Source organism: Ambystoma mexicanum, chromosome 1p (genome assembly GCF_040938575.1).
Source record: "Ambystoma mexicanum isolate Mex_15411 chromosome 1p, UKY_AmexF1_1, whole genome shotgun sequence".
Lineage (NCBI taxonomy): Eukaryota > Metazoa > Chordata > Amphibia > Caudata > Ambystomatidae > Ambystoma > Ambystoma mexicanum.
Window position 1 is genome coordinate 1,424,454,399 of NC_090921.1, and position 26,818 is coordinate 1,424,481,216.

Genomic DNA, 26,818 nt, shown 5'->3' on the forward strand with positions numbered 1-26,818 from the left:
AGCTCTAGTATACGGTGCAGAGTGATTCCCGGCTCCCTGAGGACCTGTCTCCTCAGTTTACCGGAGGAGCATGCTTGGATGAGCATTGTCCGTATCATGTCCTCCGCGTCCCCCCACGCGCACCCTTGGGAGAGGCGGCGTAGGCGGCCGTAAAACGTGTCCAAAGTCTCATCATCCTTCTGCTTGGCCGACAGCATCACGAATCTCTCGAAATCCACGTTGGCAAGTGGAAGGAAGTGCGCAAGGAGAGCCGCTTTCGCCGCATCATAGGACTGGTCCACCGGAGTCAGTGACTCGAAGTTCTCCTGAACCGCGGCTCCCGCCGAATACAGCATGGTGGCTACCATGCTGTCATTATCATCCACTCGAGCAGCCCTGAAATACATGTCCAGGCGGGCCACCCACCTCCTCCATCGGGGCCCCAAACTGGACGGAGGGCCCGTAGGATCGAATTCTGGTATCGGTTGCAGGGCCGCCTGGGCTCTAGCCTGAGCCATGATGGGGCCGACCGGCTGTGCCCCTCGTGGTGCCTGTGGTGCAGGCCCGTGATGTCCCGGTGGCAGCGGTTGCAGAGCTGCCGGCTGGGCCGCCTGACCTTCTTCTTGAGATTCCTCCCCAGGATCCGCGGAGCCACCGTCCTGGTCACTGTCGGACATGGGACTGAGCGCACGGGCACCCCACTACCAGACCCGAGGCCGCAACTCAGATTCCTACCAACACCATGCGAAAGGATGACGATGCTGACAGATGCAGAAGACCTCTGAAACTGCCACCACCTTGTGATGATGAAGAGGATCAAAAAGAGTGCCCTGATGATGAAGGGGGTGAAGAAATGCCTTGTCGCCACCTTGCAGCAAGGCACTGCTGTGTAGAGGTCCCAAAAATTTAGCCACGTGGATGAACTAGGCTAGGCAGGCCCTGCCATCTTAACCCTTGTCCTGGCTAACACTCGACGTAACCATCCCAAAATTTTATGAAAATTCACAAAATGGGCATGGGCGTGTGGATCATGTCCTCAGCACCCACAAGATCCAAAAATTAGACCCGGATCACCTTCTCGGTCCGAACCGGAGATCCGAGAAGTTCCGCGGCCTCGTCTGCAAAATGGCCGCCAGCCGCGTGTGTGTTCCGCAGCCACGGCATGAAACGAAACGTCCGTGAACGTTCCGATCGTTTCAGAAAAATTTTGGACGCCTTTCACCGCCGGGCCCGGGCATCCGACATCACTCGTCGCCACTGTTGGGGGTCTGTCCTTTGCCCCCCATGCGTGCCCGTGAGCCCCCAACCTTACAGAGCTCAGACTCACACGTCCGTTAGGTTCGGGCTCCCCGGTCGCTCTGCGGTTCCGGGAACGCCCCGTTTATTTATGCCGCACGCGGCGACGTGCAACGTCACGCCGCCGCGTACGCAACCCTTACGGGGCAACGCCACACTACGTGAAAACGTCACGACTTAACAGAAATACGTGAAATACGTCTTGATGGCGTAAAGGCATTTTAGAAAGGCGCTCATAAGGACTTTAAATGTGGGATTGATAATGAAAGCAATATAATTCCTCCCTTTAGCCTTCTTTGCCACATAAAACAAAGGAGCAAATGAACAACCCCCCCCCCCTCGAGGGTGCCAAATCGCCGCCCATGCAGGAGAAAAAATTAACTGCAGTGTTATGCTGGAAATGTATTATACCCAAATGTGTCTGTGTGCATAAAACACATTTCCCCATCTGCTGCACATAACAAACCCTCCAATCCCCCTCCCCTCTCCAGCAAGCAGGATAACTAACTATTCGCTGTACTGTTCACGGATCCAGTGGAAGTCTCGTTGGGAATGGCAGGATAACTAACCGTTATTGCCTGTATACTTGCTACTTAACTCTGTACCCATGTGCTTTGTAACGGAGGAATCTCTCCCACTCCTGCTGAGTCCTGCAACGCCTTGCCTTACCGCTGTGCAAAAAGGTTGACAAGTGAACGTTGAAACCCACGAAATGCAGAGCAGACCACGTGATGAAGTGGAGGCGGAGCGTTGCTTTGGTCCGTCAAACCCCCCCCCCCTCCTTCCCATCCCCCCGCCCGCCCTGATGCAGAGAACAGCCCACGTGATGAAGTGGAGGCGGAGTGTTATTGTGGTCTGTTTTTCGGATGGGAACAAGACACTATGCTTTACGAAACGCTCACTACATGATTCAGGCAGCATCAGGTGAGTGAGTGCATGCGATCCAGCTCTTGTGGTTAATTGTAAGTGCATAAGACACTATGCTTTACGAAACGCTCACTTCATGATTCAGGCAGCATCAGGTGAGCGAGTGCATGCGATCCAGCTCTTGTGGTTAATTGTAAGTGCATTTCATTTAGCATCCATTAACTTGGACGTTCTCACCCTGAAACCTCTGGAAATGCACGTTGAAGCTGTAATTCGTTGTATTGTACTTATCACATGTTGAAATTAAACTTTGTAAATGCGTGACTTTCTAAACATCTGGTTTTTGAAATGATACGGGGCAGGCAGCCTGTTGTTGCTGGTACCGCAGACACAGTAGCTACTCCGAAGCTCATTTGCGGTACGGTTCAACCGTCCCGTATGTTGCGGGACTTGCCGTATGGATGGGGTTTGTCCCTCAGACACTATGCTGGACGTCAATAGTCCCGGGTGTGCTTCGCCCCGGCACACACACACATGCCTTTTCAGTCAGTCCCGGGCTAGTGCTTTCCCTGTGATCACTGGAGCTCTGGCAGCAGACACTGGGTCCGTCAGGCACCTTAACACATTGCATTACAATGGGAGCACTTGGGCACTTATGAGAAGAAGGAGAGGGGGACTATTAGCAGGGGCTTTGGCTCTTAAAAATGTAAATGGCAGTGATGAGACATGGGAAGAGTGCAGCATGCTGTGTGAAATAAGACTGGTTTTAAAACCCAAGTAAGATTATTTTGTCTCAGATTACTTTCCATGGCACCGTGCAGGATGGGGAAAATAAAGCTAAAGTCGTACTTCTTTTGCTCAAGCTGTTTCTATAACAATTTACATAGTGTACGTTTAGTTTGTTATCACATAATTGTTTATTATGTTGTGTGCATTATTTTCAAGGCATTTCTTTAAACAAAGCATATATATATATTTTTTTTAGCATTTATATAGTGCTACAAACCCTCTGGTGTCTGAGCACTGCTTATTATTACCCCAGGTGTGTGGTGCTCATTTATCAACCTCAGAAGGATGAAAGGCTGAGTTTGGTCCTGCCGGGATTCGAACCTGTGTCAGCATGCTCTGCACAGATGTCAAAGTGAGCGCTCTACTCTCTGTGCTATCGGACTGGCATGAATATTAAGTTACCTTCTTAAATTGCCCACATCCTGTGTTTGCTCCCTAACCAAAGTGCCTGATCCTGGGCAAATCATTTAATCTTTCTGATTCAGTCCATAGCTGATGTTATTATAATAAGCTATTATTAAAAAAATAAATCCCCACTTACTGTTTAATGACTATAGAATTGCTTTATATCTAGTAATAGTGTCATTCATGTAGTTCACACACCAAAATAATTTGCCACTTAACATAATCATTCCAACTTATTCTAAAGCCACTTCCCATGGTGCCTCGAAGTATCACAGACTGATGCTGCTTCTTGCAGTGCCCTTTCTCTGATGCCACTTATGTTGATCATCAACACGTATGCAAATTGGGATGTTTGCATATATTTTGGCCCACAGGGCCTGGACACAGCTCTAACAGATGAGGGTCCTGCATCTATAATGGTGCCACCATGTATTTGTGCTGTGTGTATTACAAGGTCATCTACCACTAATGTTACCATACCATTCTGATGCGCTACCACAGCTAAAGTGTCCTGCGAAACCATTCTGTAAAGTTAGTCACCCTACGTCCCACACCCAGGGAAATGTCGCCCTTAGTTGTCTTAGTTTGTTCGGTAAAGGCTGAGGTCTTGATGGGATGTGGTAGGTTCCTTTGAGAAGCCATGTACAAATCGACTTCTTTTCTAGTTTCTTGGCGTCTCAGGGCAATGTTCTGTTTAACCACGTTAGGTACCATCGGGACTTTTATTATTCACCTGATCACTATGTTTATCCCTCTTATAATTTTCCTCATACTTATCAGCTTCTTCCAACGCGGAAGCTGCTGTAATTAAATTATCTAAGGGTCCAGGAGATCTAGGAGTTCGAGATCTCATCATTGTACAATCTTTTTTTCCTTGTGCCAGTTGGGAATATTTCTTTATTTTCGCATCAGATGCTTTTGTAGAGTCTTTTTTGGTCAAGTAATAGACTTAAAAAAACTGTTTCGCAGCTGAGTGTGATGAAGGTAGCGTCTGTTTCATCTTCTTAGTTTTTCTTTCTTGTGTCACCCGTTTTCCTTTTCTATCTTTGATTTAGTTTTTCTGAGAACCCCGGGCAGTAGATATTGTGTAGGCTCGCGTGTTTGCTTCTGAGCCCACTCTATTAATGGAGCCGTCTAAAGGTATCTCAGGAGTATCCCTTCTCGTGGCGTTAGCATACCTGGATTCATCAATTTCGATTGGAAGAATTATTTTCGGAATTAAAGGTAGTCCAGCGTCTGTGGTTAAATTGTTATCTATCATTAAATCATTTGATGGCCGGGTTTTAGATACTTTTTTTTTTTTTTTATAGTTAAGGATGTACTTCCTTTACCTTGTTTCATAGGGACAGTACAAGTTTCTTTCAATGTTTGGTTATAGGCTAACTGACATTAAAGTATTTTGTTTATTTGCACCTCTTCTTACATAACTAATAGTCAAGAGATTCAAATAATTTCGCCAAAGAGCCAATTGCTATGGCAATTAAAGTTGTTTCAATCAAGGTCGATGTATTCGTTGGCACAATAGGTACAGAATCCAAGGGGGCACAGTTATTTATTTTTCAGGGGGTAGGTGCCTCATAAGAGGCAGCCAACATTGAGTTTTCTTGTTGCCCATGAGCAAACAAGATGGGTGAATCAGATTACTTGTTTGACTGGTTGCATGAAGAAAAAATAGATCGAGCGGAATCTAGTTTAATTACAGCAGTTCGAGACTGATGCTTTCTATTACCAGAGGACGATTCAATCGTTTGCATCATCTGCCGTTTGGTCCACTCACTCGTGTAGACTCTGTACAGTTAACTGATTAGGTTCTACGTCCTCATTTATATTTGCACGCCGAGATAAAACTTCTTGTTCCGCCTCAACGGATGAGAGTTCTGGTCTGTGCATAGCGGGTTGATCAGAAATGATCTTTATAGAGACCAGTCCAAATGTCATAGACACTAATCGAGACCGGCAGACAAGGAGTGCCTTCATATCCAGCTGATAGAATGGAATCAGCGATACTTTGTGGTGTTGGGGCATTTGAAAAAATGTTGGCAGTTGCATCTTGGCAAACCATCAGGGGTCGCTCAGCAGAGTTGGTTATTTCTACATTTTCTTTACAAAAAAGCCTAATGTCGGTGTTAGTATGTTTTTTCGAACGTTGCAACATCGGGCTATTCGTTTTGCCAAAATTTGAATTCAGAGGTGTTCGCATTGGAATTTTCTGCCAAGGAATACCAGTTTCCAACTTAATTTTGTTGATAGCCATATGCATACTCATTACATTGGGCATATTTGTTTTTAGGTTATGTATAGCGTAGGCATCAAATTACAAATCAGTTATGCAAAACAAATCAAACAATACGAACCAAGTAAAGTTTCGCAAAGTACCCGCTAAACCGCTGCACCGCGGCAAAGCGGGTACTTGCTGGTACTTGGCCCGGTGCGGGTGCCGGCACGGGCTCCCGGTGAAATAGGCGTTACGCCTAGGAGGCGTGACTTAATCTGAAACAGATAAAACAGGGTATATAGATGATTTAAATGCACTTTACAGAGTCTCTGTGCATATATGGTAAATCTTTGGTAGTTTCACCGTCTCTGGTGGAGAGAATGGCTTGTGGACTTCACACAGATGAGGTCATGTTAGAATTTGCAGCGGGTCAAGCAAACGGAGCAGCTTGCACAGGCAAAGAGGGTACTTCCTGCTACTTGGCTCGGTGCGTGTGTGCTAGTGCGCGCAGGCTCCTTGTGAACTAGGCGTGGCTTAATCTCCTCAGGTGGAGAGAACAGCTTGTGGACTTCACACGGATGAGGTCATGTAAGAATTTGCAGCGGGTCACAGAAAACGGAGCAGCCTGTACAAACCAAGCGGGTACTTGCTGGCACTTGGCTCGGTCCGGGCTTTGTTTATAGAAATGACTTGGGGAAAAAACACATACAACATAATAAAAACAAGCATCTCAGAATAACCTAACATTACACTATATAACTTGTCATAGAAATATGTTGAGCAAAAAGAGTTTGACTTTAGCTTTATTTTCCCAATCCTGCATGAAATGTCACAGTAGCACCAGACAAACTAATGTGAGACAAAACATTCTCATTTGGCTTTCAAAATCATAGTCTTATTTCAAACACAGCATGCTGCATTATGCACCTCCTCAAACCCCCCTACTTCTAATCACTCCCAATTCACATTTCTTAAGGGACAGAAATCCCTGCTAATATTCCCCCCGCCCCTATTGATGTCTAATTGCTGCTATTGTAATGCTCTGTTGACTCGGAGCAACATGTTAAGATGCTGCACACCCTGGGAGAGCTGTTCTACTGCCCTGAGATTCAACTATCACACAGAAGTGTGAGCTCAGGGCAGAAAAGGCTTTCATCAGCCTGGGGGTGGAGGCAAATTCCGGACTTTTGGCATCCCGCAGAGGGTGCCTGCAAATCGCAGGACAAAACCAATCAATGTGGGTAAATCCCACAAAATACGGGACGGTTGGCCACCCTAGTGGGGTGCGATTGCCGTGGAGAGAGTAGTGGCAGCACAGTAGCGGCAGCTGCTGACTGGCAGTTACATAGTACTTGCGTAATGTTATGGAAGTCTGAGGCTCTCTGAACTTTCGCACCACTAGGGGTGAGGGCATTAAAAGGGTGTCTTTCCGGGGGCCACCCACCTTTGTAATGAAGCAGGCACAACACACTACAGAGTGAAAAAAAGACGACTGCCTTTGAGCGTGTTCTCGGCTTCCCGCCCTGACACTGCAGTTGCTTTCTACCCAAACCTGTGCACAAAGAAAGAAGACTACATTGCCTCCTGACTCGCTTGTATGCACAGAACTTCTCAGAAACAAGATAGGTACAGCCCAATGCTTCTGTTGACATTTAAGAGAATGTTCCTTTAAACTGTGTACATAATGTTCGGCTGGTGCTCAAACAGTAGTTTGCGTGGTTCATATCGCGTTCTGGACAAGAACGGGTAAATGGGAATATTTTGTTCTTTCCTAGCCCAGATTTTCTTCTAACGAATAGACGCCTGCCTTGGTTGAATTGAATGTGTGTATTGGAATCACTTTGTTGTGTTCCAGCTTCTCCTTTAGAATTTATCCTGTGCCTAAAAGGGTAAATGGCAGAACGTAGCTTCACTCTGATCTGTCTCAAAAAAAGTCTAAACGGCAGAAACATTTCTTAGGGTTGAAAGCGTATTTTGGAAGTTGCTGCTGTTCTGGGCGCTTTCAGCCACAACCTTTCTTCTTTGTTGGTTTTAATTGGACAGGTTTGAAACTTGGATCTGTTTTCTTCAGTTTGGAGAACTTCATTTGTTTAGAGTTAGGATTCGAGGCAGGAACATATGGAACTAATTACACTTCTTTGTATGGTTCCATTGAAGTTTTATCCCCATACAAATAGTTCTTCGTCCTGGCAGGAGTTCTTTCTCATACTGAGTTGGATGCAGTGGTGCAGCTAGGATTTCTCGAAAGGGGGAACCGGTGCTGTGTACACATGGGGCTATGGTAAAGTTCCCCATAAAGCAAAGGGGAATATATTTGATGAGACGATTTGTTTGCTTTTGCTTGGTCCCGCAGAGAAGATCCGAATTTGAGCTTTGACAGGCAGTGCAAATATCTCTGGAGGTTTAAATGCATGTGTAACTGGCCCTAAGGGCTGAGCCCCTTTCATGGACAGAGTACATGTTTTCTGCTGCACAACAGTAATCTGCATACAAAATAACTCTGAATTGTGAATAGTTCACCACTAGTAATGCAGTGAGACCAATGCCCACTTTGTGTCACTCTTTTTTACACACTCTTGTTTCATTAAAATAGGCAGAAGAAGCACTCTCTAATCCACTTTTACAGGGAGCTGCCATTTGTATGCGTTTCATTTTGCATTCCTGTAAAGGTTATATAAAACAGACCTACAAGTACCAGAATGCAATCTGATATGAGGTTTATTATTTCAGTCCAGAAATTGGACTACTTGAGATCCTGTCCTGTCAGTTGAATTACAGAGTGAAAGAGATTAAAGTGGGGCAGAAAACGAGATAGTCAAGGAAAAGGTGAGGAAAGCGAGTTTAAGAAAGGGGGAACGAAAGAGAGGAACACATAGAAGGGGAGGCAATGGGTGGTTAATGGGCAAGAGTGAGATGGAACAGAGCTGAGGGTAGTGGTAGATGACTCGCAGGAGGAGGAGGAGTTGAAATGTAACTGGGAGAGAGCCCTGTGACCAGGACTGGGTAGAGACTGCTCTATCACGCTTGCTGTGAAATGCACACAGGAATGTGCACATTGGCTAAGCTCCAGGGCTGCAGGAGGGAGTCCAGCCCTCCGTGCTCACATCAGCCAAATGCCTCCTTTTGATGTTTCGTCAGAAGAGTTGTTTGCTGACTAGTACTTTCCTTTGCCACAGAGCACCCTCCTGGTACTGAAAAGTGAACGCTCATAGATGTTCCAGTAGTCAGGCTGCAGGTACAGCCTATGTGGGAAGTTGGTCCTAAGTGAAGTGAGGGATGCTCTTACCCTCAGGCCACACCCTGCTTTTTTTTTTTACCTTAGTACCCCTTGCCACTCTCTGGCCTCGTAATGAAGCTGGCCAGCGCTCCTGTGGTGTTCTGGTTCCTCACCTCCTGTATTTTTTCATTTTTGCTTTCTTAATGGTTAAAACAAAGACCAGTCAATTGAGTAATATTGTATTAGATCGATTGATCTTCTGGTCAGTTGCTGTCTGCCTATTTGATCTGGAGGCTGGCATCTGTACTGTAGATAAGTAGGATGTTTCCACTGTATGGCTATGTGGAATGAGTCAGAGGCTGTGATCGAGACCTTGAGCCCTTTCCTTCCGCACAAATAGAACTATCTGAAAACATCAAAAGTGCCAAAGTACTGTCTTCATTTTTCATGAGGGAAGAGAAGACTTCAAAAGAAGTAGATACGCACCCTCCCCAAGGCCAGGCAACAGGCATTCCTGAGGAACCGGTACTGCCTGTGGTCATGTCACAAGCTTCAAGAGATGAGGCTTCAAAAACCCAAACACTAGAGGGGAATGGAGACCGACGGAAACAAGGCACCAAACATGTTGGTTTGAAGACATTTCCTCATGGCCTAAATCAATGCCTGGATATGTGCGCGATCAAATTGTAATGTGACGGCCACAGGCTATGCCACCTCCTAGTTATTCATCCCAAAGGATGACACAAATGGGCACTTTTCTTCTTCATATGGGCTCAGGGTATTACCTAACAAAGAAACAGTCTCCAGGCCATGGCTGCAATATTCTATTTTGACTGATAGTCTACTGTTTTTGCTGTAGTCTCGACCCTATGCCAAAATCAAAACTTGGTAGTGATGGCATTAATAACTGGAATCATATTGGTAACTATTTGAAAATGCACAAGGGGTCATCCTGAACATGCCAAATCCAGTGGCAAGTGGGTGGATGCTGAAAGGTGCCTCACTGGACATGTTGGTATTGATTCTCTCATGCAAGATCAAATACAGGCAGAGAATTGTGGATATTACAGGCAAAGACATTTCTGTGAAAAAATATTTTATAGGGTATCGCCCTGCAGACAACACATCTGGTGAAGGACTTGCAAGTATTCTGAAATGTCAATGCGGTCTAGAGATGGACAACTGCCGTGGTCAGGGGTATGCTAATGGTGCAAACATGATTTGGGAAAACAAAGGAGTGCAAGCGCGAATTCTCGAGCAATACCCCGGTGCATTTTTTAACCCATGTGGCTGCCACACTTTTTAAATTTGGTGGTTGGAGATGCTTCCAAATCCTCAGTGAAATCTGTTTCTTTTTGGTGTACTTCAGAAACTCTATAATTTGTTTGCCGCTTCAACCAAACGCTGGAGCATTCTCAGTGAGCATGTAAAAAATATTTTCTTGGAAAAGGTCTTTGAAACACGATAGGAATGTAGAATTGAAAGCTTCAGAGCTGTGCAGTATCAATTTGTTGAGATGCAGCACTCGTGAGCATTGAAGAAAAAGTCAATGACCCAACATTGTCCTCAGAGGCTAAGTCCCTTGCTTTACACTTGGAAGATTTCAGGTTTATTTGTACTTTAGTTGTGTGATATGACCTTCTATTTGAATTGAACATTGTAAGCAAATCCATGCAGTCCAAACAAATTGATTTGACCGGCTAAGAACTGCATTGCATTTGTCAAAAGTTATAGGAGTGTTGGTTTTGAGTCTGCTGTAACAACAGCAAAAGAGAGAGCCTTACTTTTAGATGTTGAGCCTACTTTTAAGGCAACTAAACGGCATAGGAAAAAAAGAAGAAAATGTTTTGCGTATGAGACTCAGGACGACACCCCTGAGAATGAAGAACTTTTTAAAGTAACCGTATTTTATACCCTGATTGACGCCATAACTTCTTTGCTTGAAAGGCGCTTTTCCCAGTTGTCTGCACACAATACAAGATGAGGTTCCATGTACAACATAAAGCTCTTGTGTGGTAAAGAAGTACTGATAGAATTGTGTAAGCACCTGGACAAATTGTTAGCAAGGGGTGGTGGTAGTGCACAAGAATCTGATATAGCTGGTTCCAGTTGGCTGAGGAACTGAGACATAGGAACCTCCTCCCTCTGCCGCTTTGTGGGTCCGCCCTTGACTGTGCGGGAGGGTTGGAACTCCCCTCTAGCTGTGCGCAGTTGAGCCACTGTTTGTCCTCCTCCTCGAGTTTCAAATGACCCTCCTCCTGGCCTGTGCCAGGATCACTCTGCCCCGAGCCCGACCAAATGGCCTCTCCCTTACTCTTCCTTGCCCACCACGGATGTAGTGGGACTCTTTTTTTATCTTTTAGCCCTCTCTTCGGCCTCAATATTGGCCCAGGGAGGCCATGGCCCCACCGGTCATGGTCTCCTATGCGTGATGCGCCTCAGCTCCCTTGTCTCCCTTGCAGTGCTTCTGGTTGGGGTGCGCTGTCTGATGCGCTATATGCGGTTCCAAAATCCCTAATTTACGTCCAATGGGCCTCCAGCCGCCCTGGCTAAAACACCACAGGGCCTCCCCGGTCTTCTCTACAAAGTGCTGGCTTCAAAGCTTCGGCAGGGGCTTTCCCGCCACGCTCCGCACCTCCTCAACGTCACTCTGCTCAAAGCTGATGATCACTGCCTGCTGATCACTGCCTGCACTGGCCGACCTCTGCCTGCTTGTACCCTTTTCTTGGGCCAGGGCACACACTGACCTGTGATGGTTCTCCCCAAAGGGGGTGTGAGGGGGAGTCGAGTCCCTTAGGGTTGCTGCCTTCCTGCCTCCTCGCTGTGCGGCCCCTCCGAGGCCTCTTGGCCGCTCTGTGTGCTCTTCTTCGCTGTGCAGCACTCACTAGTGGGCTACGGGTATGGCCCCTCCGGATCCTCCTGATCTCTCCGATGAGACACTGCTTTTCCAGCACGAGGCATCTCCTTCCTAACCGGCTCCTCCGCTGTCCGAAAGCGGCTGCTTTCCACCACCCCACCTCTCAGCCGCACTGGATCCTCGCCTCCCTGGGTCTCCCCGAGTTGTTCTACTTGCTTGCGGTCTGCAAGCGTGTCTCTCAGCTTGGCCTGTACTAGCCGCGTGCTCAGTGCCCCACACCTCAGACACTGCAGAGACGAAGGCCACACACCCACCTCAGTGATCCTGGCTGTTGCACTCCACCACCACAGCCTACATTGATAAATCCTCTCCTGGGGACGGCTCTTTTAATCTATCTTTGTCTTTGGCCCCGGGGTGTGAGAGCTCCACAGTTACGCTGCTCTTCCCTCGGTAGCCATCTCACAAACCCAATCACAATGCGCTTTTCAATGGGGATCCATCATAGATGCCAGTACATAATGCGGTTTTATTTTTTAGAAAGGATATGTGCTTTTATATGGCTGACTGGCACCCAGTCTAGCCATTCTTTGCTGTGGCATGACTTTTTTTTTTTTTTTTTTAACTGGGATTCTATGACAAAGCAAGCATGATGAGTGTTATTATGTGTTTAGACTGGCATTTAGGGCAGCTAGTCAAGCCATTTCTTACTGTGGTGTGGCTTTTATCACTGTGTATCAAGGGTAAAGCAAACATGATAAGCATTATTACGCATCTAGACTCGCCTGCATTGTGCAGCCAGTTTGGACATGTGTTCTTGTTATGACAAGTAATTTTTAAAGGCAATGCCAACAGGAGTGTGAGGCAGAGCCATGATGGGCATGTTTTTTTATAGTATCATTACTGGCATTATGTTATGTTCAGTTGATTTGTACCACACCGGTACCACCCACTGGCATTCTTCAGGCGCTTGCATGGATCTGCAAAAAAGTGGGAATGTTGGGTTAGTGGGGAAAAGGGTGAGAGCATAGATTCAGAACCAGGACGAACTGGCGTCTGTGAGTGTTTTGCATGTGGTCACTTGTGAGCAGCCACGCGCATTGTAACCGTATTGGTAAGATTTCATGCCTCGGGTGTGTGGTAGTGTTTTGTGTTGGTGTTGGTGTTAGTGTTGTGTGGTTATGATGGGTTGGCCATGTGCACTGGTTAGATAGTGTCCATAAGGGATTCCAAGTCACAGGTAGTCGTAGCTGTAAGGTAGTCCGGCATCTTGGTGTGTTGTTGCATTTTAGATGGTATTTGTTTTGTGGGTGGTTCACTCTGGATGTTGGCCTACTAATGGTTCTCTGTATGTTTGAGTGTGGCTAGTCCAAGATCTGGTGTAAAGGCGTCAGTTATGTAGGAGGAGCAGGAAGGGAAGAGGGTAGTAAAGTCGGTCAGTTCATTGTGGTCTTTGGATGTCGCTTGATGTTATCTAGCCAGGTTCTTTTTTGAGGTTCTTCGGCCCCTCTCATCTCCTCTCTAGTTGTTTGTCTGCGGTGTTGTTGTTGCTGGTGTCCCTTCTAGGTTGTCATTGTCTGCTGAATAGCCAGAGTAGTTACTTTGGGCATGTTGTTCCATGTGTTAGCAATTAGACGTGAGAACGCTGTTCCAAGCAATTAGACGTGAGAACGCTGTTCCAACAAATTCCTTTTTTTTGTGGTGTTTTGCCTTGATTTGTAGGTCGTTGCTGGATCTTAGTTCCCTTCCTGGGCGATACCGGCTAATCGTGTCTTGGAGGAATTCCGCTCCTTGTCTGTGCAATGCTTTGTGTTCGATGCAGAGTGATTTGATGCGCTTTTTTATTGGTAACCAGTGTAGGGTTTTCAGTGCTGGAGTGATGTAGTCTCTTCTGTTTAGTCTTAGTAGGATCCTGGCTGCTGTATTTTACACCTGTTGGGGTTTCTTGGTGAGTCTTTCTGGCATTCCTAGGTAGAGGCTGTTTGCGAAGGTAATTCTTGTGAGTATCGGGGATCTGAGTAGTTGTAATTTTTTTTGGCGATTTCGTTGACTTGTGGTTCCTGTGATAGTCTGTTGTCCATGAGTATTCCTAGGTTGTTTACTACATTGGTAGTCTCTGGTTGCGTTCCCATGCCGATTGGCCAGTCTAATTGTGGGTTCCCTCTGTCGAACCCTGCGGGTGAGAGCATTATTTCTGTTTTTGCCGGGTTCAGTTTGAGGTTGTTCGTTGTCATCCAGTTGTATAGGTATTTGGGGCAGTTGTTGAGGGTTGTTATTTTGTTCCTGTGTTCTGTTTGTTTTCACAATCAGTTGTCGTCTGCGTAGTTGTAGGCGGTAAGTCTGTGGGATCTAATGATTTTCATCAGTGGGCACATGTAGAGGGGAGAGGCTGGAACCCTGTGGGACTCTGGAGGATATATTTTTGGTGTTTGAGGTTAACGGTGGTAGAGAAGGTTAATTAGGTTCAGTTTGTTAGGAATAAGGTAATCCACTTTAGTGGATTCCTGCATGCCACTTTCCATTAATCTTTTTATTAGTGTTGAATGGCTGATTGTGTCAAAAGCCGCTGAAATGTCCAATAGAAAGAGGGCCGATTAGGTGTCGCCTGTGTTTATTTTCAGGTGGTCCCATATCGATAGAAGTGCTGATTCTGATCCCCTCATCGATCTGAAGCCAACTTGTGATTGGTTGAGTATTCTGTTTGTTTTGATGTGTTTATGATGTATTTTGTAGATGTGGTTGTCCAGGATCTTCGCTGGGTAGAGCAGGTTAGCTATCGGTCTGTAGTTGCTTGGGTCTTCTGTGCTTTCTGACCTTTTTTATCAGTGGTTTGATGTATGATGATTTGAAGGAGGACGGTACTATTCCTCTTTTGAGTGATGGATTCATTAGGTTCCGGAAGTGTGTCGCTGGGGTTCTGTGGTTGAGGATTACTTTGAAGACTTCCGGGGGGCAGGGGTCCCTTGGAGATCCTGCAAGGTTGATGCCTTTGATCAGTCTGGCAAACGTTTCCTCTGTGATTGGTTCTAGGAAGAAGAGTTTTGCTTTAATCTGTGTTTTGTCTGGTGTCTAGTCTCTGTGGTCCAGTGGTTGTATTTGCCCCGGCTAGGTTGATGGTCTCCTGTATTGTCTATTTTTGCTCTCGGGTGGTTGGTGATTTTGTCAAAAAGTGCTTATATAGGGGTGATGGAATTTTTGCAGGAAGAGAAATGTTCTTTCTGTGAATTGTTTGCTGATTTCTATTCTTGTGGCATAGTCTTTTTTTTTTTTTTGCTTTGAGGACTGTTGCTTTGTACAGTTTGAGTTGTCTTTGGTATTTTATTTTGTCATGTCTGGTGTATTGTTCTCTCCATTTTGTTTCCATGTTGCGGTTGTTTTTTTTGGTATTTTTTCAGTTCTTCTGTGAACCATTTTTCTGCCAGGTTTTTTTGGGTGTTGCTTTGAATGTTTTAGCTGGTGCTAATTAGTCAAGGGCCTTGGTGATCCAATTTCTGAGTGTGTTATGTTGTATCGTAGTTTGTATCGATGGGATCGCTTTTGCCTCGTTTGTCCTGGTGGGTTGATAGCATGGTGGACTTGTCCGCTAGTTTTGTTGCAAAGTTGGGGTTGTAAGAAGATGGTCTGTAGATCAGGAGGAATACTATGTTGGATTGGTTGTTGAGTTCTATCTTGATTAGGAGGGATTCATGATCTTCCGCGTTGGTTGTGATGATTCGAGATGCTCAGATGTGTTTTTTGTGCATAATTGTGATTCTGCCTCCTTTTCGGTTTTCTCAGTTGGCGTGTATTAATTTATAATTGTCGGGTATTGCTTAGTTCGCGATGGCTTTATAGTTGTCTGATAGCCAGGTTTCTGTAAGGAAGAGCATGTCTGTGCCTTATTCGTATAGGAGGTTATTAATTTCTGTTTTGTGTTTTGCCATGGATCTAACGTTGAGGAGGCTGCAGTGCAGTTTGCTTGATTTTCCTTTCGTGTTGTAGATGTTTGTTGTGTTGTTGGTTGGGTTTCTGTTCCCGGTTGAGTCTTTTCGGTGGGGTGGTTCTTTGTTGGTCAGTCTTGTTGCCGAGTAGACCGATAAGGTTTATGGTGGGGTTGGTTCAGTCCGGGTGGTAAATAGGTTAACTACCCCTCTGTTGTTCCAGTCCTGGTCATAAAGGAAGTATATAGTGTGATGGATTCCAATTTGTTCCTTGTTCTGGTTGGGGTATTGTCCATGGTGGAGACCGGGTTGGGTTGGTTTATTAGTTGTCGTGTTCCATTTGGTGTCCTGGTTGGGTCTGTATTCGAGATGCTTGTTGGCTGTCGGTTCGTTCTTGATGAGCTGTTTTTGTTTACCATGTTGTTGTATGTGGACAGGTAGCGAGCATTGTAGTCTGTCTTTGATCTGTTATTTGTATGTCTCCTTGGGCCATCTCTTATGTTTGTCGAGTTTTTTGAGTTTGTGGGATCATGCTGGTCGGTGCCTTCCCGAGTGGTTTGGGATTTCCTATTATTTCTATTGTCTTTCTGGCTTCTTTGTCTTTCTTGTGGTGATGCATGATGTGTGGGTTGTGTTCCTTAGTGGGCGTCCTCTTTTGATTGGTGTTTTTCCTGGTCTTTTGGGTTTAGTCTTTGCTGTTTGTGGTTTGTTGTTGCTTGTATTTGGTAGTTTGTGGTCTGTTTGTTTATTGCTTCTTTCTTTTTTGGATCCTTTGTGTTCTTCTTTTGTTTTTTATTTATCCTTGAGGTACTTTTGGTTATGGTTGATTATTGGATTTTGCACAAAGCAAACACGAATACTGTGTGAAGGAGTATTTGTGAATACTGGCAAATATTGGTGCAGTCATGTTGGGGAGAATTCTCATTTCTGTGCTAATTCTCTTCAACCTTAGAGACCCCTAGCTCTTATGTTGGACTGTAGGACTTTTTAATTTTAATCCTGGAGTGAGTGAGACCTTTTTCCCGCTCCCTCATGTGTTTTGACCTGAATTGGATTGTGTGTTTATAACTATACGCAAACGACTAATAATTAGCCAAATGCGTACGGAAATATATATTCTTTTAAAGGATTTTTATGTTTTCACTGTTTTCACTGTTTTGGGAGTCTGACAAGCTCGATAGGCATCTACATTTTGTATGGTGACACACAGCACCTTCAGTGCAGTGTCACCGAGAAATCCTTTAGATTTCTCATGAGGTTTAAAATACCTTTTGTGTGAACTACTGTTCCCTACAAAGGTATGTGGAGTGCTGGGGGGGTTGCCTAGTAGCCCCTTATCCTACATTCTCATGTAACATTTTTATGTTACCCTCCCTACTTTAAATGGCTGGTGGCAGTGGTTTATTTTTTCCTACCAATGTGCTTTTCTACCGCAGGCTGAACCCTCAGCTGCAGCATAGCACTCATGGGTGACCATTTTATCAAAATGTCCCCGTCTTCTTTTTTCGCCATTTTCTGTTTGTGAGGTCTTGCTTTGGCATCGAAACAGATTGGAGCCCTTTGTTTGTCTTGGCTTTGGCGGGTTTCAGCCCCTCGTCTCTGGCTTCATTGTGTCTGGAAGGATAGGATGTGAGGGATGGTCCCGAAACTCCCCTGTCCTTTTAGGAATTCCTGAATGCAACCAGCCCTGATTGGCAGGCTGTGCATGAATGGGAGAAACCTGCTTAAAAGGCAATGGTTTTGGGACTAGAGGCTGAGTCGTCCACTGGAAGAAAGACCTGATGAAGAGCTGTGAAGAAAGCTTGCTGCATCCTCCTGGACCTTTGTGTTGCCTGCTGAAACCCTGCTGCTGTGCTGAAACTCCCTTTTCCCATCAACAAGAGGAGCTCCAGAAGGGACAACTGCTCCCCTTGGGTTAGTGGGACCAACTAACCCTGAGACGAACTCCACTGGATCATCTTTCCTGTCTGGCTGTACTTCTTCATTGCCGCAAAAAACGAGTGCCAGGGGTTCAGTAATCTGTAGTCGCTTGAACCATCTGAAATTCTTCTGGAAACTCCAGGAGTCTCCTAAGGACCCTGCAGAAGCAGGACGACCAGAGCTCGAGTCCCCTCAACAAACAGAGTGCAGGACCCGTGCAGGAACCAAGGAGTGAAGAAAGCCCAACCGGTATCCGAGATCCACGACAGTGCTGTTTACTAAGCACTGAAAACACGAAGTGACGCTGAAGCGAAAAGAGCCCGTAGCTGCCGACAACCTCCCAAGTGCTGCTGCAGGAGCCCTACAGATGTCCTCCCACTTGTCCCCACGACTGAGGCTCAGGAACACAGGGTCTGCATCGCTGTAGTAGGACAGAAGCCAGCTGGACCACTCTTCTTCAAACCAGAGGTACTGTTTAGACTTGGGGTACTTTCCCTCACTGTCTTGTAGTTGTGCTTTTCACAGTTGGGAATTGCAGTGGCTTACTTTTAGAGTTGATTCCAACTCTGCTTGCACAGGCTTAACAGCTTGTGACCCTACACATGATTTTGTAACAAACTCTCTAAGGTTGTGCAAGACATTTGATTGTAAGAAGTGCCTCAGCTCCATGGACTGTTTCAAATTGACTTTGGCTGTCCTGGCTCCCTGCAGACTGTTCTAGCCCATTGACTTTGATATTGTTTGTCCCTCATAGTGGTAACTTGTTTTAGACTGTTACTGCTGGGAAAGGTTTATCTAGATTTCATTGGAAGATTTAGTTGTCCTCACATATACTGAGAACCTGTTTAACCTTTTCCTTCCTTAAACCTTTCATTTCTGCAACTTCAGAATCTGCAGAGTATAACTAGTTTGATAACTAGTGTGATATATAAATGTCATTACTGTCCTTGTGGTTGAAGTCACCCCATGGTGTAGGAATTGTGTAAGAAGCATATCCAAAGATTATCTACTTACTGGCTCTGATTGTGAAAAGTAATTTTAAAGTATATTTACATTGTTACATGAATTACATTTTCTAAAGGAAGCTTATTTTAAAAAGTGATGTTAAATAAATAACTAGTTATAACTGAAACCTTGAGTGTAAGTGTTACTTGGCTACTTGTATTTACGGATTTAATTTGTACAGCTCATATGTATCCCTCTCGAGATGGGTGGGTTACCTAATAACAAGCAGATAAGTGTTGTGCAGTCTCACACAGTGGGACTACACCAATTCGTACCTTACAAGTTAGCATGGTAATGTATTGATTTTGAGGGTGATGCGTTCCTGCTTTTGACTGTGATGGCAAAGGATTCTCACCCAGGGTGTGCATGCTATGTTTAGGCCTCTGGCTTCCTCTTTGGCCCAACATAGTCTCAAGCAGTGGGGGGGGGGTCATTCAGCATAATGCAACTAAGCTAAAGCGGAATGACAATCTGTATTGGTCTGCATATCATCCTACAAACTCTGATGTTCTGAACTAATCTAAGTGCTCCCCAAATCATCAAAAACCAACATTGTTCCCGGCAATGCTCTTGAAGTGATCGGCAGGCCATCCCAGAATCATCCCCAAATCATCAGGGTCAAACGTGCAATCTCTTGAAGTGATCAGCAAGTCATCCTAAAAGCATCAGCAACAAAGTTTTCTAAAACAGGGATGATGTTAGCATCTTTATTAAGAGATCCTAAGCTCACCCCCCAAATCATCACCCACCATTCTGAGATGTTTGCTGATGACTTAACAGCGTGATGACGTCTAATGATGTGGGAATGACAATAGTGTAGTTCGATCATCATCCAATGACCCGAGGATGGTCTCTAAAGTCATCCTTTTAGACCAGGGAACCCATCGAACCTTTCTCTGGAGAGTAAGGAAAAGGAACCATCACAAATACTGCATCTAGTCCAGTGACTGAATTGTACTGTAGTGAAACTGTGTTGCTGCATATGGGTGGAACAATTAAAGTGGACACAGTGAGGGGGCAGCCTGAAGCGGGCTCCTGTGAACTGCCTGTATGCTCAATTTGGAATCAGAAAAAGGGCACATCAGTGTTGTACCAACTGCCTGGACTAATAAAGGGGTTCTCTAGCGTGCGCCAGGCCCAGTGTCCTACTTGTGCAGTTTGAAAATGTACGTGGTTTTGCTGTCTTACCTTTCTATGGACAAACCTCCATCTCAAATGTGTTTGTGTACTATTGCCCAATCCTAAATGTTGGTCAAAAAATGAATCTGTATTGTTTGTTTTGGACATTCCTCCGGCCAGAAAAGCAAGCAGCGGAATCGGCATTTTACAGTAGCACAGCTTGTGAGCCTCCGGCGCTCCCACCCCCGCCTCCCTTCCCGTCAGTGCAGCTGTGTTTGGGGAAGAGGCTTTCCCCGAGGTTTTCAGAAACATGCCTGCCATGCTAGCATTGTTTACCGCACGAAGCAGAAATGCTTCTGCTTTTTCACGACACAACGGTTACTGGCTGGAATGTTATGCCGGAGCATTTGCAAGAAGTTAACCCTACTGTCGCAGTCAGCGCCACTTTATCTCTGGCATCTGCACAGACTGCTGGGATGGCGAACGGAAGTTCACAGCACGTGCACGGCTTTAATATCAAAGATTAGGAACGCTTTGGTGAAATGAAGGGGAAGCGGAAAACCGGGCATCTGCCACGGTGCAGCCACGCAACCTGACCACGTGTCTTGCACAACTGCAAGTATTCACGCCACCCGCACAGGGCCTTTTGAAAAGGCTACGTTTTCAATAGAACCGGCACGTGTTGTGTTTTTGGATCTTTTTGAGAGAATCGGATTATGTTTTTAAGTCTGTGATTGTCTTTGTCAGAAGCCATTAATGACACCCGAAACCCAGGTGTGAAATTCGTGCCCAGGTTTTTTTAAACGGAAAAATATCCTTGATTTTGTTCACAGGCTCGTAGGTCTAACATATAGTGTGAATCCATTTGTATCGGTCGGGTGCAGTAATCGTACAACAGTTCTTTGGCGTGAAATATTTATTTTCGTAAAATTCTCCAGATTGATTTTTTCCTTTCTGATTTTTAGCAGAATTGCTTTATTTTTGCAAGCCATTAAATACGCACAGGCAAATTGTTCTAAAGCAATGGAAAGACATGTGAACACAATTGCTACATCTGTAGGGCAACATTTTGTTTGTTTATGCTTAGACAACCTTTCGGCCAATCAGAAGTTTTGCTGCGCTGCACCGTACTTGAGATGGCGGTCTTGACGAGGCCTGTTGCTGCACTGGGGGGAATAGGTCCGCATGCAAATATCAAATTCAGCAACGCTCACGATGTCCAGGTATGGACCGTACGCATACATGCCAACATTCTGTGACCAAAAATCTGTAGGAATCTTAAAGTTTCAAAAATAGTCAGGCGAGGAGTTAATGATAGGAATAGGGCGCGTCAGCAGCCTATTGTCATTGAATGAGCCCGCCGCCACGGGTGCATTCAATTACAATAAGACGCCTGCCACGCCTTCTGCCACCACGCCAGCTCAGGGGAGCCCTTGAAAGACTCCCCCGAGTTGGCGTTGTGGGGGGGCTAATGGCGCCTTTTGTGAAAGGCACCCGCGGCAGAGGGGCGCATTTAGCCCACTGCCGTGGGCGCCTTTAGCATTAAAAGCCTGCATGCCATGCCTTCTCCCACTATGCCAGCTCGGGGGAGCCCTTGAAAGACTCCCCCGAGATGGCATGGTGGGGGGCTAATGGCGCCTTTTGTGAAAGGCACCCGCGGCGGAGGGGTGCATTTAGCCCACTGCCGTGGGTGCCTTGACATCAAAAGCCTGCATGCCGCGCCTTCTCCCGCTATGCCAGCTTAGGGGAGCCCTTGAAAGACTGCCCCTGAGTTGGCGTGGGCAAAATAAATTAAATAAATTAATTAATAAAACGACATTTAAAAAAAAACATGTTTTTACAAAATTTATCAGTATTTGGTGCCAATAAATCGATAGGCGGTAGGACTGCTTAAAAAGCGGTATCCTACCGCCTAAATCGGTAGGGTTGGCAAGTATGCGTACGGTACGTAGGTACGACTCTGAACACGTTGTTGTGCAGTGTACTAGGCAGACATGCAGTAGCAATGCATTAAACCTACTGGTCTGCGTTAATCACGGAAGGGAGGCCTGCACATCGTGAGCATTGTTGAATTTGATATTTTTATGCGAACTATAACATGCAGCTGCAGGCCTTGTGAAGACGGCCATCTCTCCCAGTCAACCGCGCAGAGCACGGCCAGGTCTTGGGATAATTTATCCTAGTTTTAACCATCCCGGATTCAGAGAGTGCCACAGCCTGTCTCTTCGCATATGTCCTTAACCCCAACAGGCTATCTATCAAAACGCAGGCGCTGTGGTGGACAAGGGAGACACATTAAAGGTATGAACAAAAGCAAGCTGTGGCAAAGCCATTTGTTTTGGCTTTTGCACTTGTTCATTGCATTTTACATCTGTTGACTTGAATTTGATATGTGCCCACATAGAATGGGCACATAACAAAAAGCATGCAAGTTGATGGGCCAGTTATCGAGATATCTTCTGGTGGCTGGCTGAATACTTGTACTATTTTACTGTGACAGCAAAGACACCTGCAGCTTACACACCCTGTTATGGAGGCCCATGGAATGCTTTTGATTGCCTTACAATCCTGCTTGTCTTCATGAATAATGTTAAAACACAATTGCAAAAAAGGTAGCAGGGGCCCCTCTCTAGAAAGAACACAGCATGATAATAGGTTCAGTGGTTTTTACCCCGAGAGTCCGCTGCCATCGCTTTTTGCTCACCGTACTTCACAGAGGAGGAATATCATTTGCAAATGTCTTTGTCCCGCTCACAAGGGCAGTCCTGCACCGAAATGCCAGGCAAACTCTTTTGAACAAGAGTACCAATAGCATCCCCATACACGCGTTTCAGCCTTGTTGGGACTCATCAGTGAAGTGGAGCTGTGCCTCTCTGACTGTGTCTCCTCTTGCTCATCCAAGACCATCAAGGATAACATTGGCTCTCTTGCCCCTGCTCTCACCGATTTCTGCATTCACTCCTTTATCACCAGAACTTTCCCCTGCCACCTTGAGCACTCCATTGTGCGCCCACCCCAGAAAAAAACTTTCCTCTGACCCTACCTCCCCTTCCTTGGGAAGCTACTTGAGAAGCTGGCCTTGCCCCAATGTAAATCTCGCACTAAACTTCTCACATTGAACTTGTTGGTGGCCTCCATGACCATCAATCTACATTCGGAGCATCCAGAGGTACGGAAACTGCTCTTCTGGACACTGGTGAAGAAATGCTTGCATCTCTGAACACCAACTCGTCAACTCTCCTTATCCCTCTCGACCTCGCCTCTGCATTTGACACAGTTAACCATTCCATCCTCATACAAAGGCTCCACGATACACTTGATACCTCGGAACGGGCACTGGATTGGCTGTCCTCTTTCTTCACTAAATACTATTCCCAAGTCAACCTGGGTCCCTTCTCGTCTCCTCCCATCTCCTCATGCGGTGTCCCGCAGGGTTCTACTCTCCCCCTGACAGTTTATCTACCTTGCCCTCCTTGCACACCCCATCTCCACCTACTCATCCAACTTCCAGTGTTATGCAGACGACACAGAGCTTTTCTGCAGGCTCCTTGCTGATCCACTTGCAGCCTCCATCATCCCTGAATGCCTAACTACATCCAGTCCTGGCGCATCTCCAATGATCTCTGCCTCAATGCCTGTAAAACTGAGATCCTTCCCATTGGGACCCCTTCTCCCTCCTTCTTCCCCTCACTCTGGCCTTCCTCCTTGGGCTCTCCCCCTGCCCCTTCAAGTGAAGCCAGAAACCTTGGTCTCTCACTCTCTCACTCTCTCACTCTCTCACTCTCTCACTCTCTCACTCTCTCACTCTCTCACTCTCTCACTCAATCCCTGATTCTCTCCAGACTTGGACTACTGTAATAGTCTCCTCCTGAATCTGCCTTCCTCCACTCTGCGACCCCCTTCAGCTTGTCCAGAAAAGGCCAGCAAGACTTATCCTTGGCCTTAAGCCCACGGACTGCATCTCGTCTGCACTAAAAAGTCTTCACTGGCTCCCGGTTGCTGCACAAATTAAATTCAAATCCCTCTGCATCATCCATAAGGCTATGTGGTCCCTTGGCCCAGTCAATCTTCAACTTTATCTCACTAAATACTCTCCCGCTAGATTACGCCGCTCCTCTGGCACCACCTCTTTGCGTGTAAAGCGTTTTGCTAAACAGAGGGCAGGGGGTCGCTCACTTTCCTCAGCCTGCTTCCTCCTTTGGAAGCGCCTCCCCCTCTCCCTTCGCCTTGAGCAGGACCTTCTCAAATTCCGGAAGCGCCTTAAGACTTTTTTCTCTTTTCTTCCTCCTTCTCTTCTCTGCTAATCCCACAGTTGCTGAATCGGTGTGCTTGGCTTTTGTGCATCTTTGGGGCCTTGACCTCCCACACCAATTCTTCCCAGATCCTGTTTATCCACAGTACTTGCATCTGTACACCCTGCGCTCTGGAGACTTGCACTTAACCTCCTGCTGCCCGGGCTGTGGAGCACTCATCATTCCTAGCACTTTGTTCATTGCCCTGAGCTAGGTCGCAGGGTTATTCTGGGGTTATGTCGCTTCAATGATTGCTTTAGGTAATCGGGTGCATTGCCATGTAATCATTTGTGGGTCAGTGATAGAATTTTGAATTGAATCTTCTTTTCCACAGACAGCCAATGAAGGTACTTCCGGAAGTTGGTAATGTGCTCTTTTCTAGTGACGTTGCATATTATCCTAATTGCATTGTTCTGGATGATCTGTAGTTTATGCACATTTTCCTTGCTGGCTCCACTGAATAGTGCCCTGCAATAAGCTCTGACTGAGGTCTTGCAGTTCTTAGTTGAAACCAGGGGATTAATTTGGCGCAAGACTTTAAGATGATAATGGGAGTTGTTTACAACATTATTGACATGTGCATCAGAGTTGATTGATGCATCCAGTACAGTGCCTAGTGTCTTTAATTTTTCAATCACTGGAATGAGACAATCATCCACCCTAAAACTTGAATTTGCCTGGCTGTTAAGATGGATTTCTGAACTCTGACCTGGCAGGCAGGGGTTCAGAAGGCCAATCTAGTTTCTTGGAATAAAGCAACCGCCTGGACAAGCCAGACCAATCAATGTAGCATTGGCAGCGTTCAGGACTAGGTCTCGGGAGGGTTGAGGGTGACTGAAAGCCCACAATGAGCACACACAGTAAAGGACACTACAAAAAACTCCCAGTCAGATGTATATATCAAAAATACATTTACATTTATTCAAGGCCTTTGAAATCAAGCACAAAGAAAATATCAACAGTAATACTTCAAACCAACACAACACTACTATAAAACATGTATACAGTTACCAAGTGGCCTAAGGGAATAGTGCGCAGAATGGGTCCACAACCTATGGAGAAAGGGAGAAATCAGTGCAAATAGACTTTAGGCAGTTCTTCCTCAATCAATCCCTAACTAAGAGGCAGTCCAGACCCTAAGAAGAGTGGAGCCTAGCGCTCAAAAGTACTTTCGGATTCAGGTGCACGTAAACGTGCGGTAGAGTGAAAACAGGGTCTATTGCAGGGGCTGTAGCGACTCAGGAAGGGGGGGGTTAGGCGATGAAGAATAGGTTTGTGTGCATGTAGAGATGACCAGGTGATTTTTCTTTACAGTAGGTGGAGACACACATTGACAAGTACTGTTGGAGATATACGAGGAACATTTTAGCACCCTGATTTTACTAGAATAGCATCTCGACTTCTAGGAAATGTACCTTTTCAATATTTAGTTTCACCACTTATTCTTGACTTAAATAGACTTAAGTACGGCGTTGAAAGCCTCAAATTATTGACTCATGTATATTCATACATCCTTGTTGATATTTCCGAATGGTCATAGTTTTCAGCAGTTAGGGTCACATCCTCTCTGTATCTATGTAGTGGTAACAATGAATGAATGAATGGACGTATCTCACAATGTAAAGTTCATGTATCTGTATCTTCTCATCACATCTTAATGTATATCTGATTGACAACTTGTTTGTAATGTACTGAACGTGTCTTTTTGTATGATATTTTTTCCGCGGTCCAATAAGGCTTTTGAAGAAGAGGATTCATCCTCGAAACGCGTCAGCCATTGATAATAGACGCACGGATAGCTTTGCCTATAAATTCTCCACAGTTCAATTGTGAATTTTAAATACACGACTTGTAGAAATATACTTGGCTGGATCATTTGATTCAATCTGTATTGTATATACATCTTTTAATTGAATCCTTAACTGTCACTGACGGTTTTATACAGTGTGCAGGGGACGGGAGGATTCTACCATTGGATCCTCCACTCTTCTCTTTATTTAGTGATGGTTCTGTGCCAGGACCTCAGTTCCTCCCCTGCATCTTAAACCTTTTTCTAAAGTACCTACCTCATTACACAGAAGACTATGCTCTGAAAACTGGTGTGCACCAAGAACCGTTGTTCTCATACTTTGTTTTCACTGGCGATCCAGTGTGGCACAAATATTTGGTAGCACCTTCCTCATTGAAATTTTAAGAATGTCATTTTCTAGAATTAATGAGCTTACGGATAAGCATGCCACAACATTGGCATTTAATGTTGAAGAAGAAAAACCTATTCTATCATTAATAAAAGACACAGACAAGGCCTTACAAAGTCAAGTCAGTCCTGATAAGTTCATCTTCAAACTAGAGAAACTCATTAGGCGTGGGATTTCTCAAAAGCTTTATGTGACCACACTAGTGGAATATTAAAAATCGCAGAAGATCTTGAGGGTTTACTTAAGACCTACTCTCTGCAGTGAAAGTAAAGCATTTGTGGCAAAGTGGGACCAGATCCTGAACAAGTGTTCACTGGATCTCATCCTGCTTACTATTGAGGAATTATCAAAATTCCTAACCTCTATTGACACGAGATCACCACATTAAAGACTCAACTATCTGAATTTAAATCAGAGCAGGAAATAACCCAACTACTTGAGGAAATTAACCCCAAACTGGCCAGTTATAAAACCGATATTGAGCAGAGAAAGCTGAGGAAGTTTAAACGAGACACCTTCAACTATTTAAACAACATTGTATATACTTGGCAGGAATTCTACCACCATCGAAATCTAAATAGAGGTAGACCACAACATCCAGACTCACCTAACACGGGAAGCAGTAGTAGTAACAGCAGTATAGGGGAGCCTATTCAGAAAGATAGACTACAACCTACAGGCACCTTAATTAACCGAGATATAGATAAAGTAGTGGAGGGATCTGGTCAACCACAAACATCAA

The 26,818-nt window shown here is 45.5% G+C and overlaps 1 protein-coding gene across 2 annotated transcripts in view; it reads left to right on the forward strand.

Annotated features, from left to right (window-relative positions):
- Positions 1-2,081: 2,081 nt before the first annotated feature.
- Positions 2,082-26,818, forward strand: part of PLEKHF1 (pleckstrin homology and FYVE domain containing 1) — a 100,444-nt gene continuing 75,707 nt past the window's right edge. Inside the window, exon 1 of one of the 2 annotated variants that reach the window (XM_069607074.1) lies at positions 2,082-2,199. In XM_069607074.1, coding sequence (XP_069463175.1) covers positions 2,142-2,199 — 58 coding nt within the window. In that variant the 5' untranslated portion in view covers positions 2,082-2,141. Of the gene's footprint in view, positions 2,298-26,818 lie in introns of both variants that reach the window. The other variant, XM_069607075.1, reaches the window with a different exon arrangement.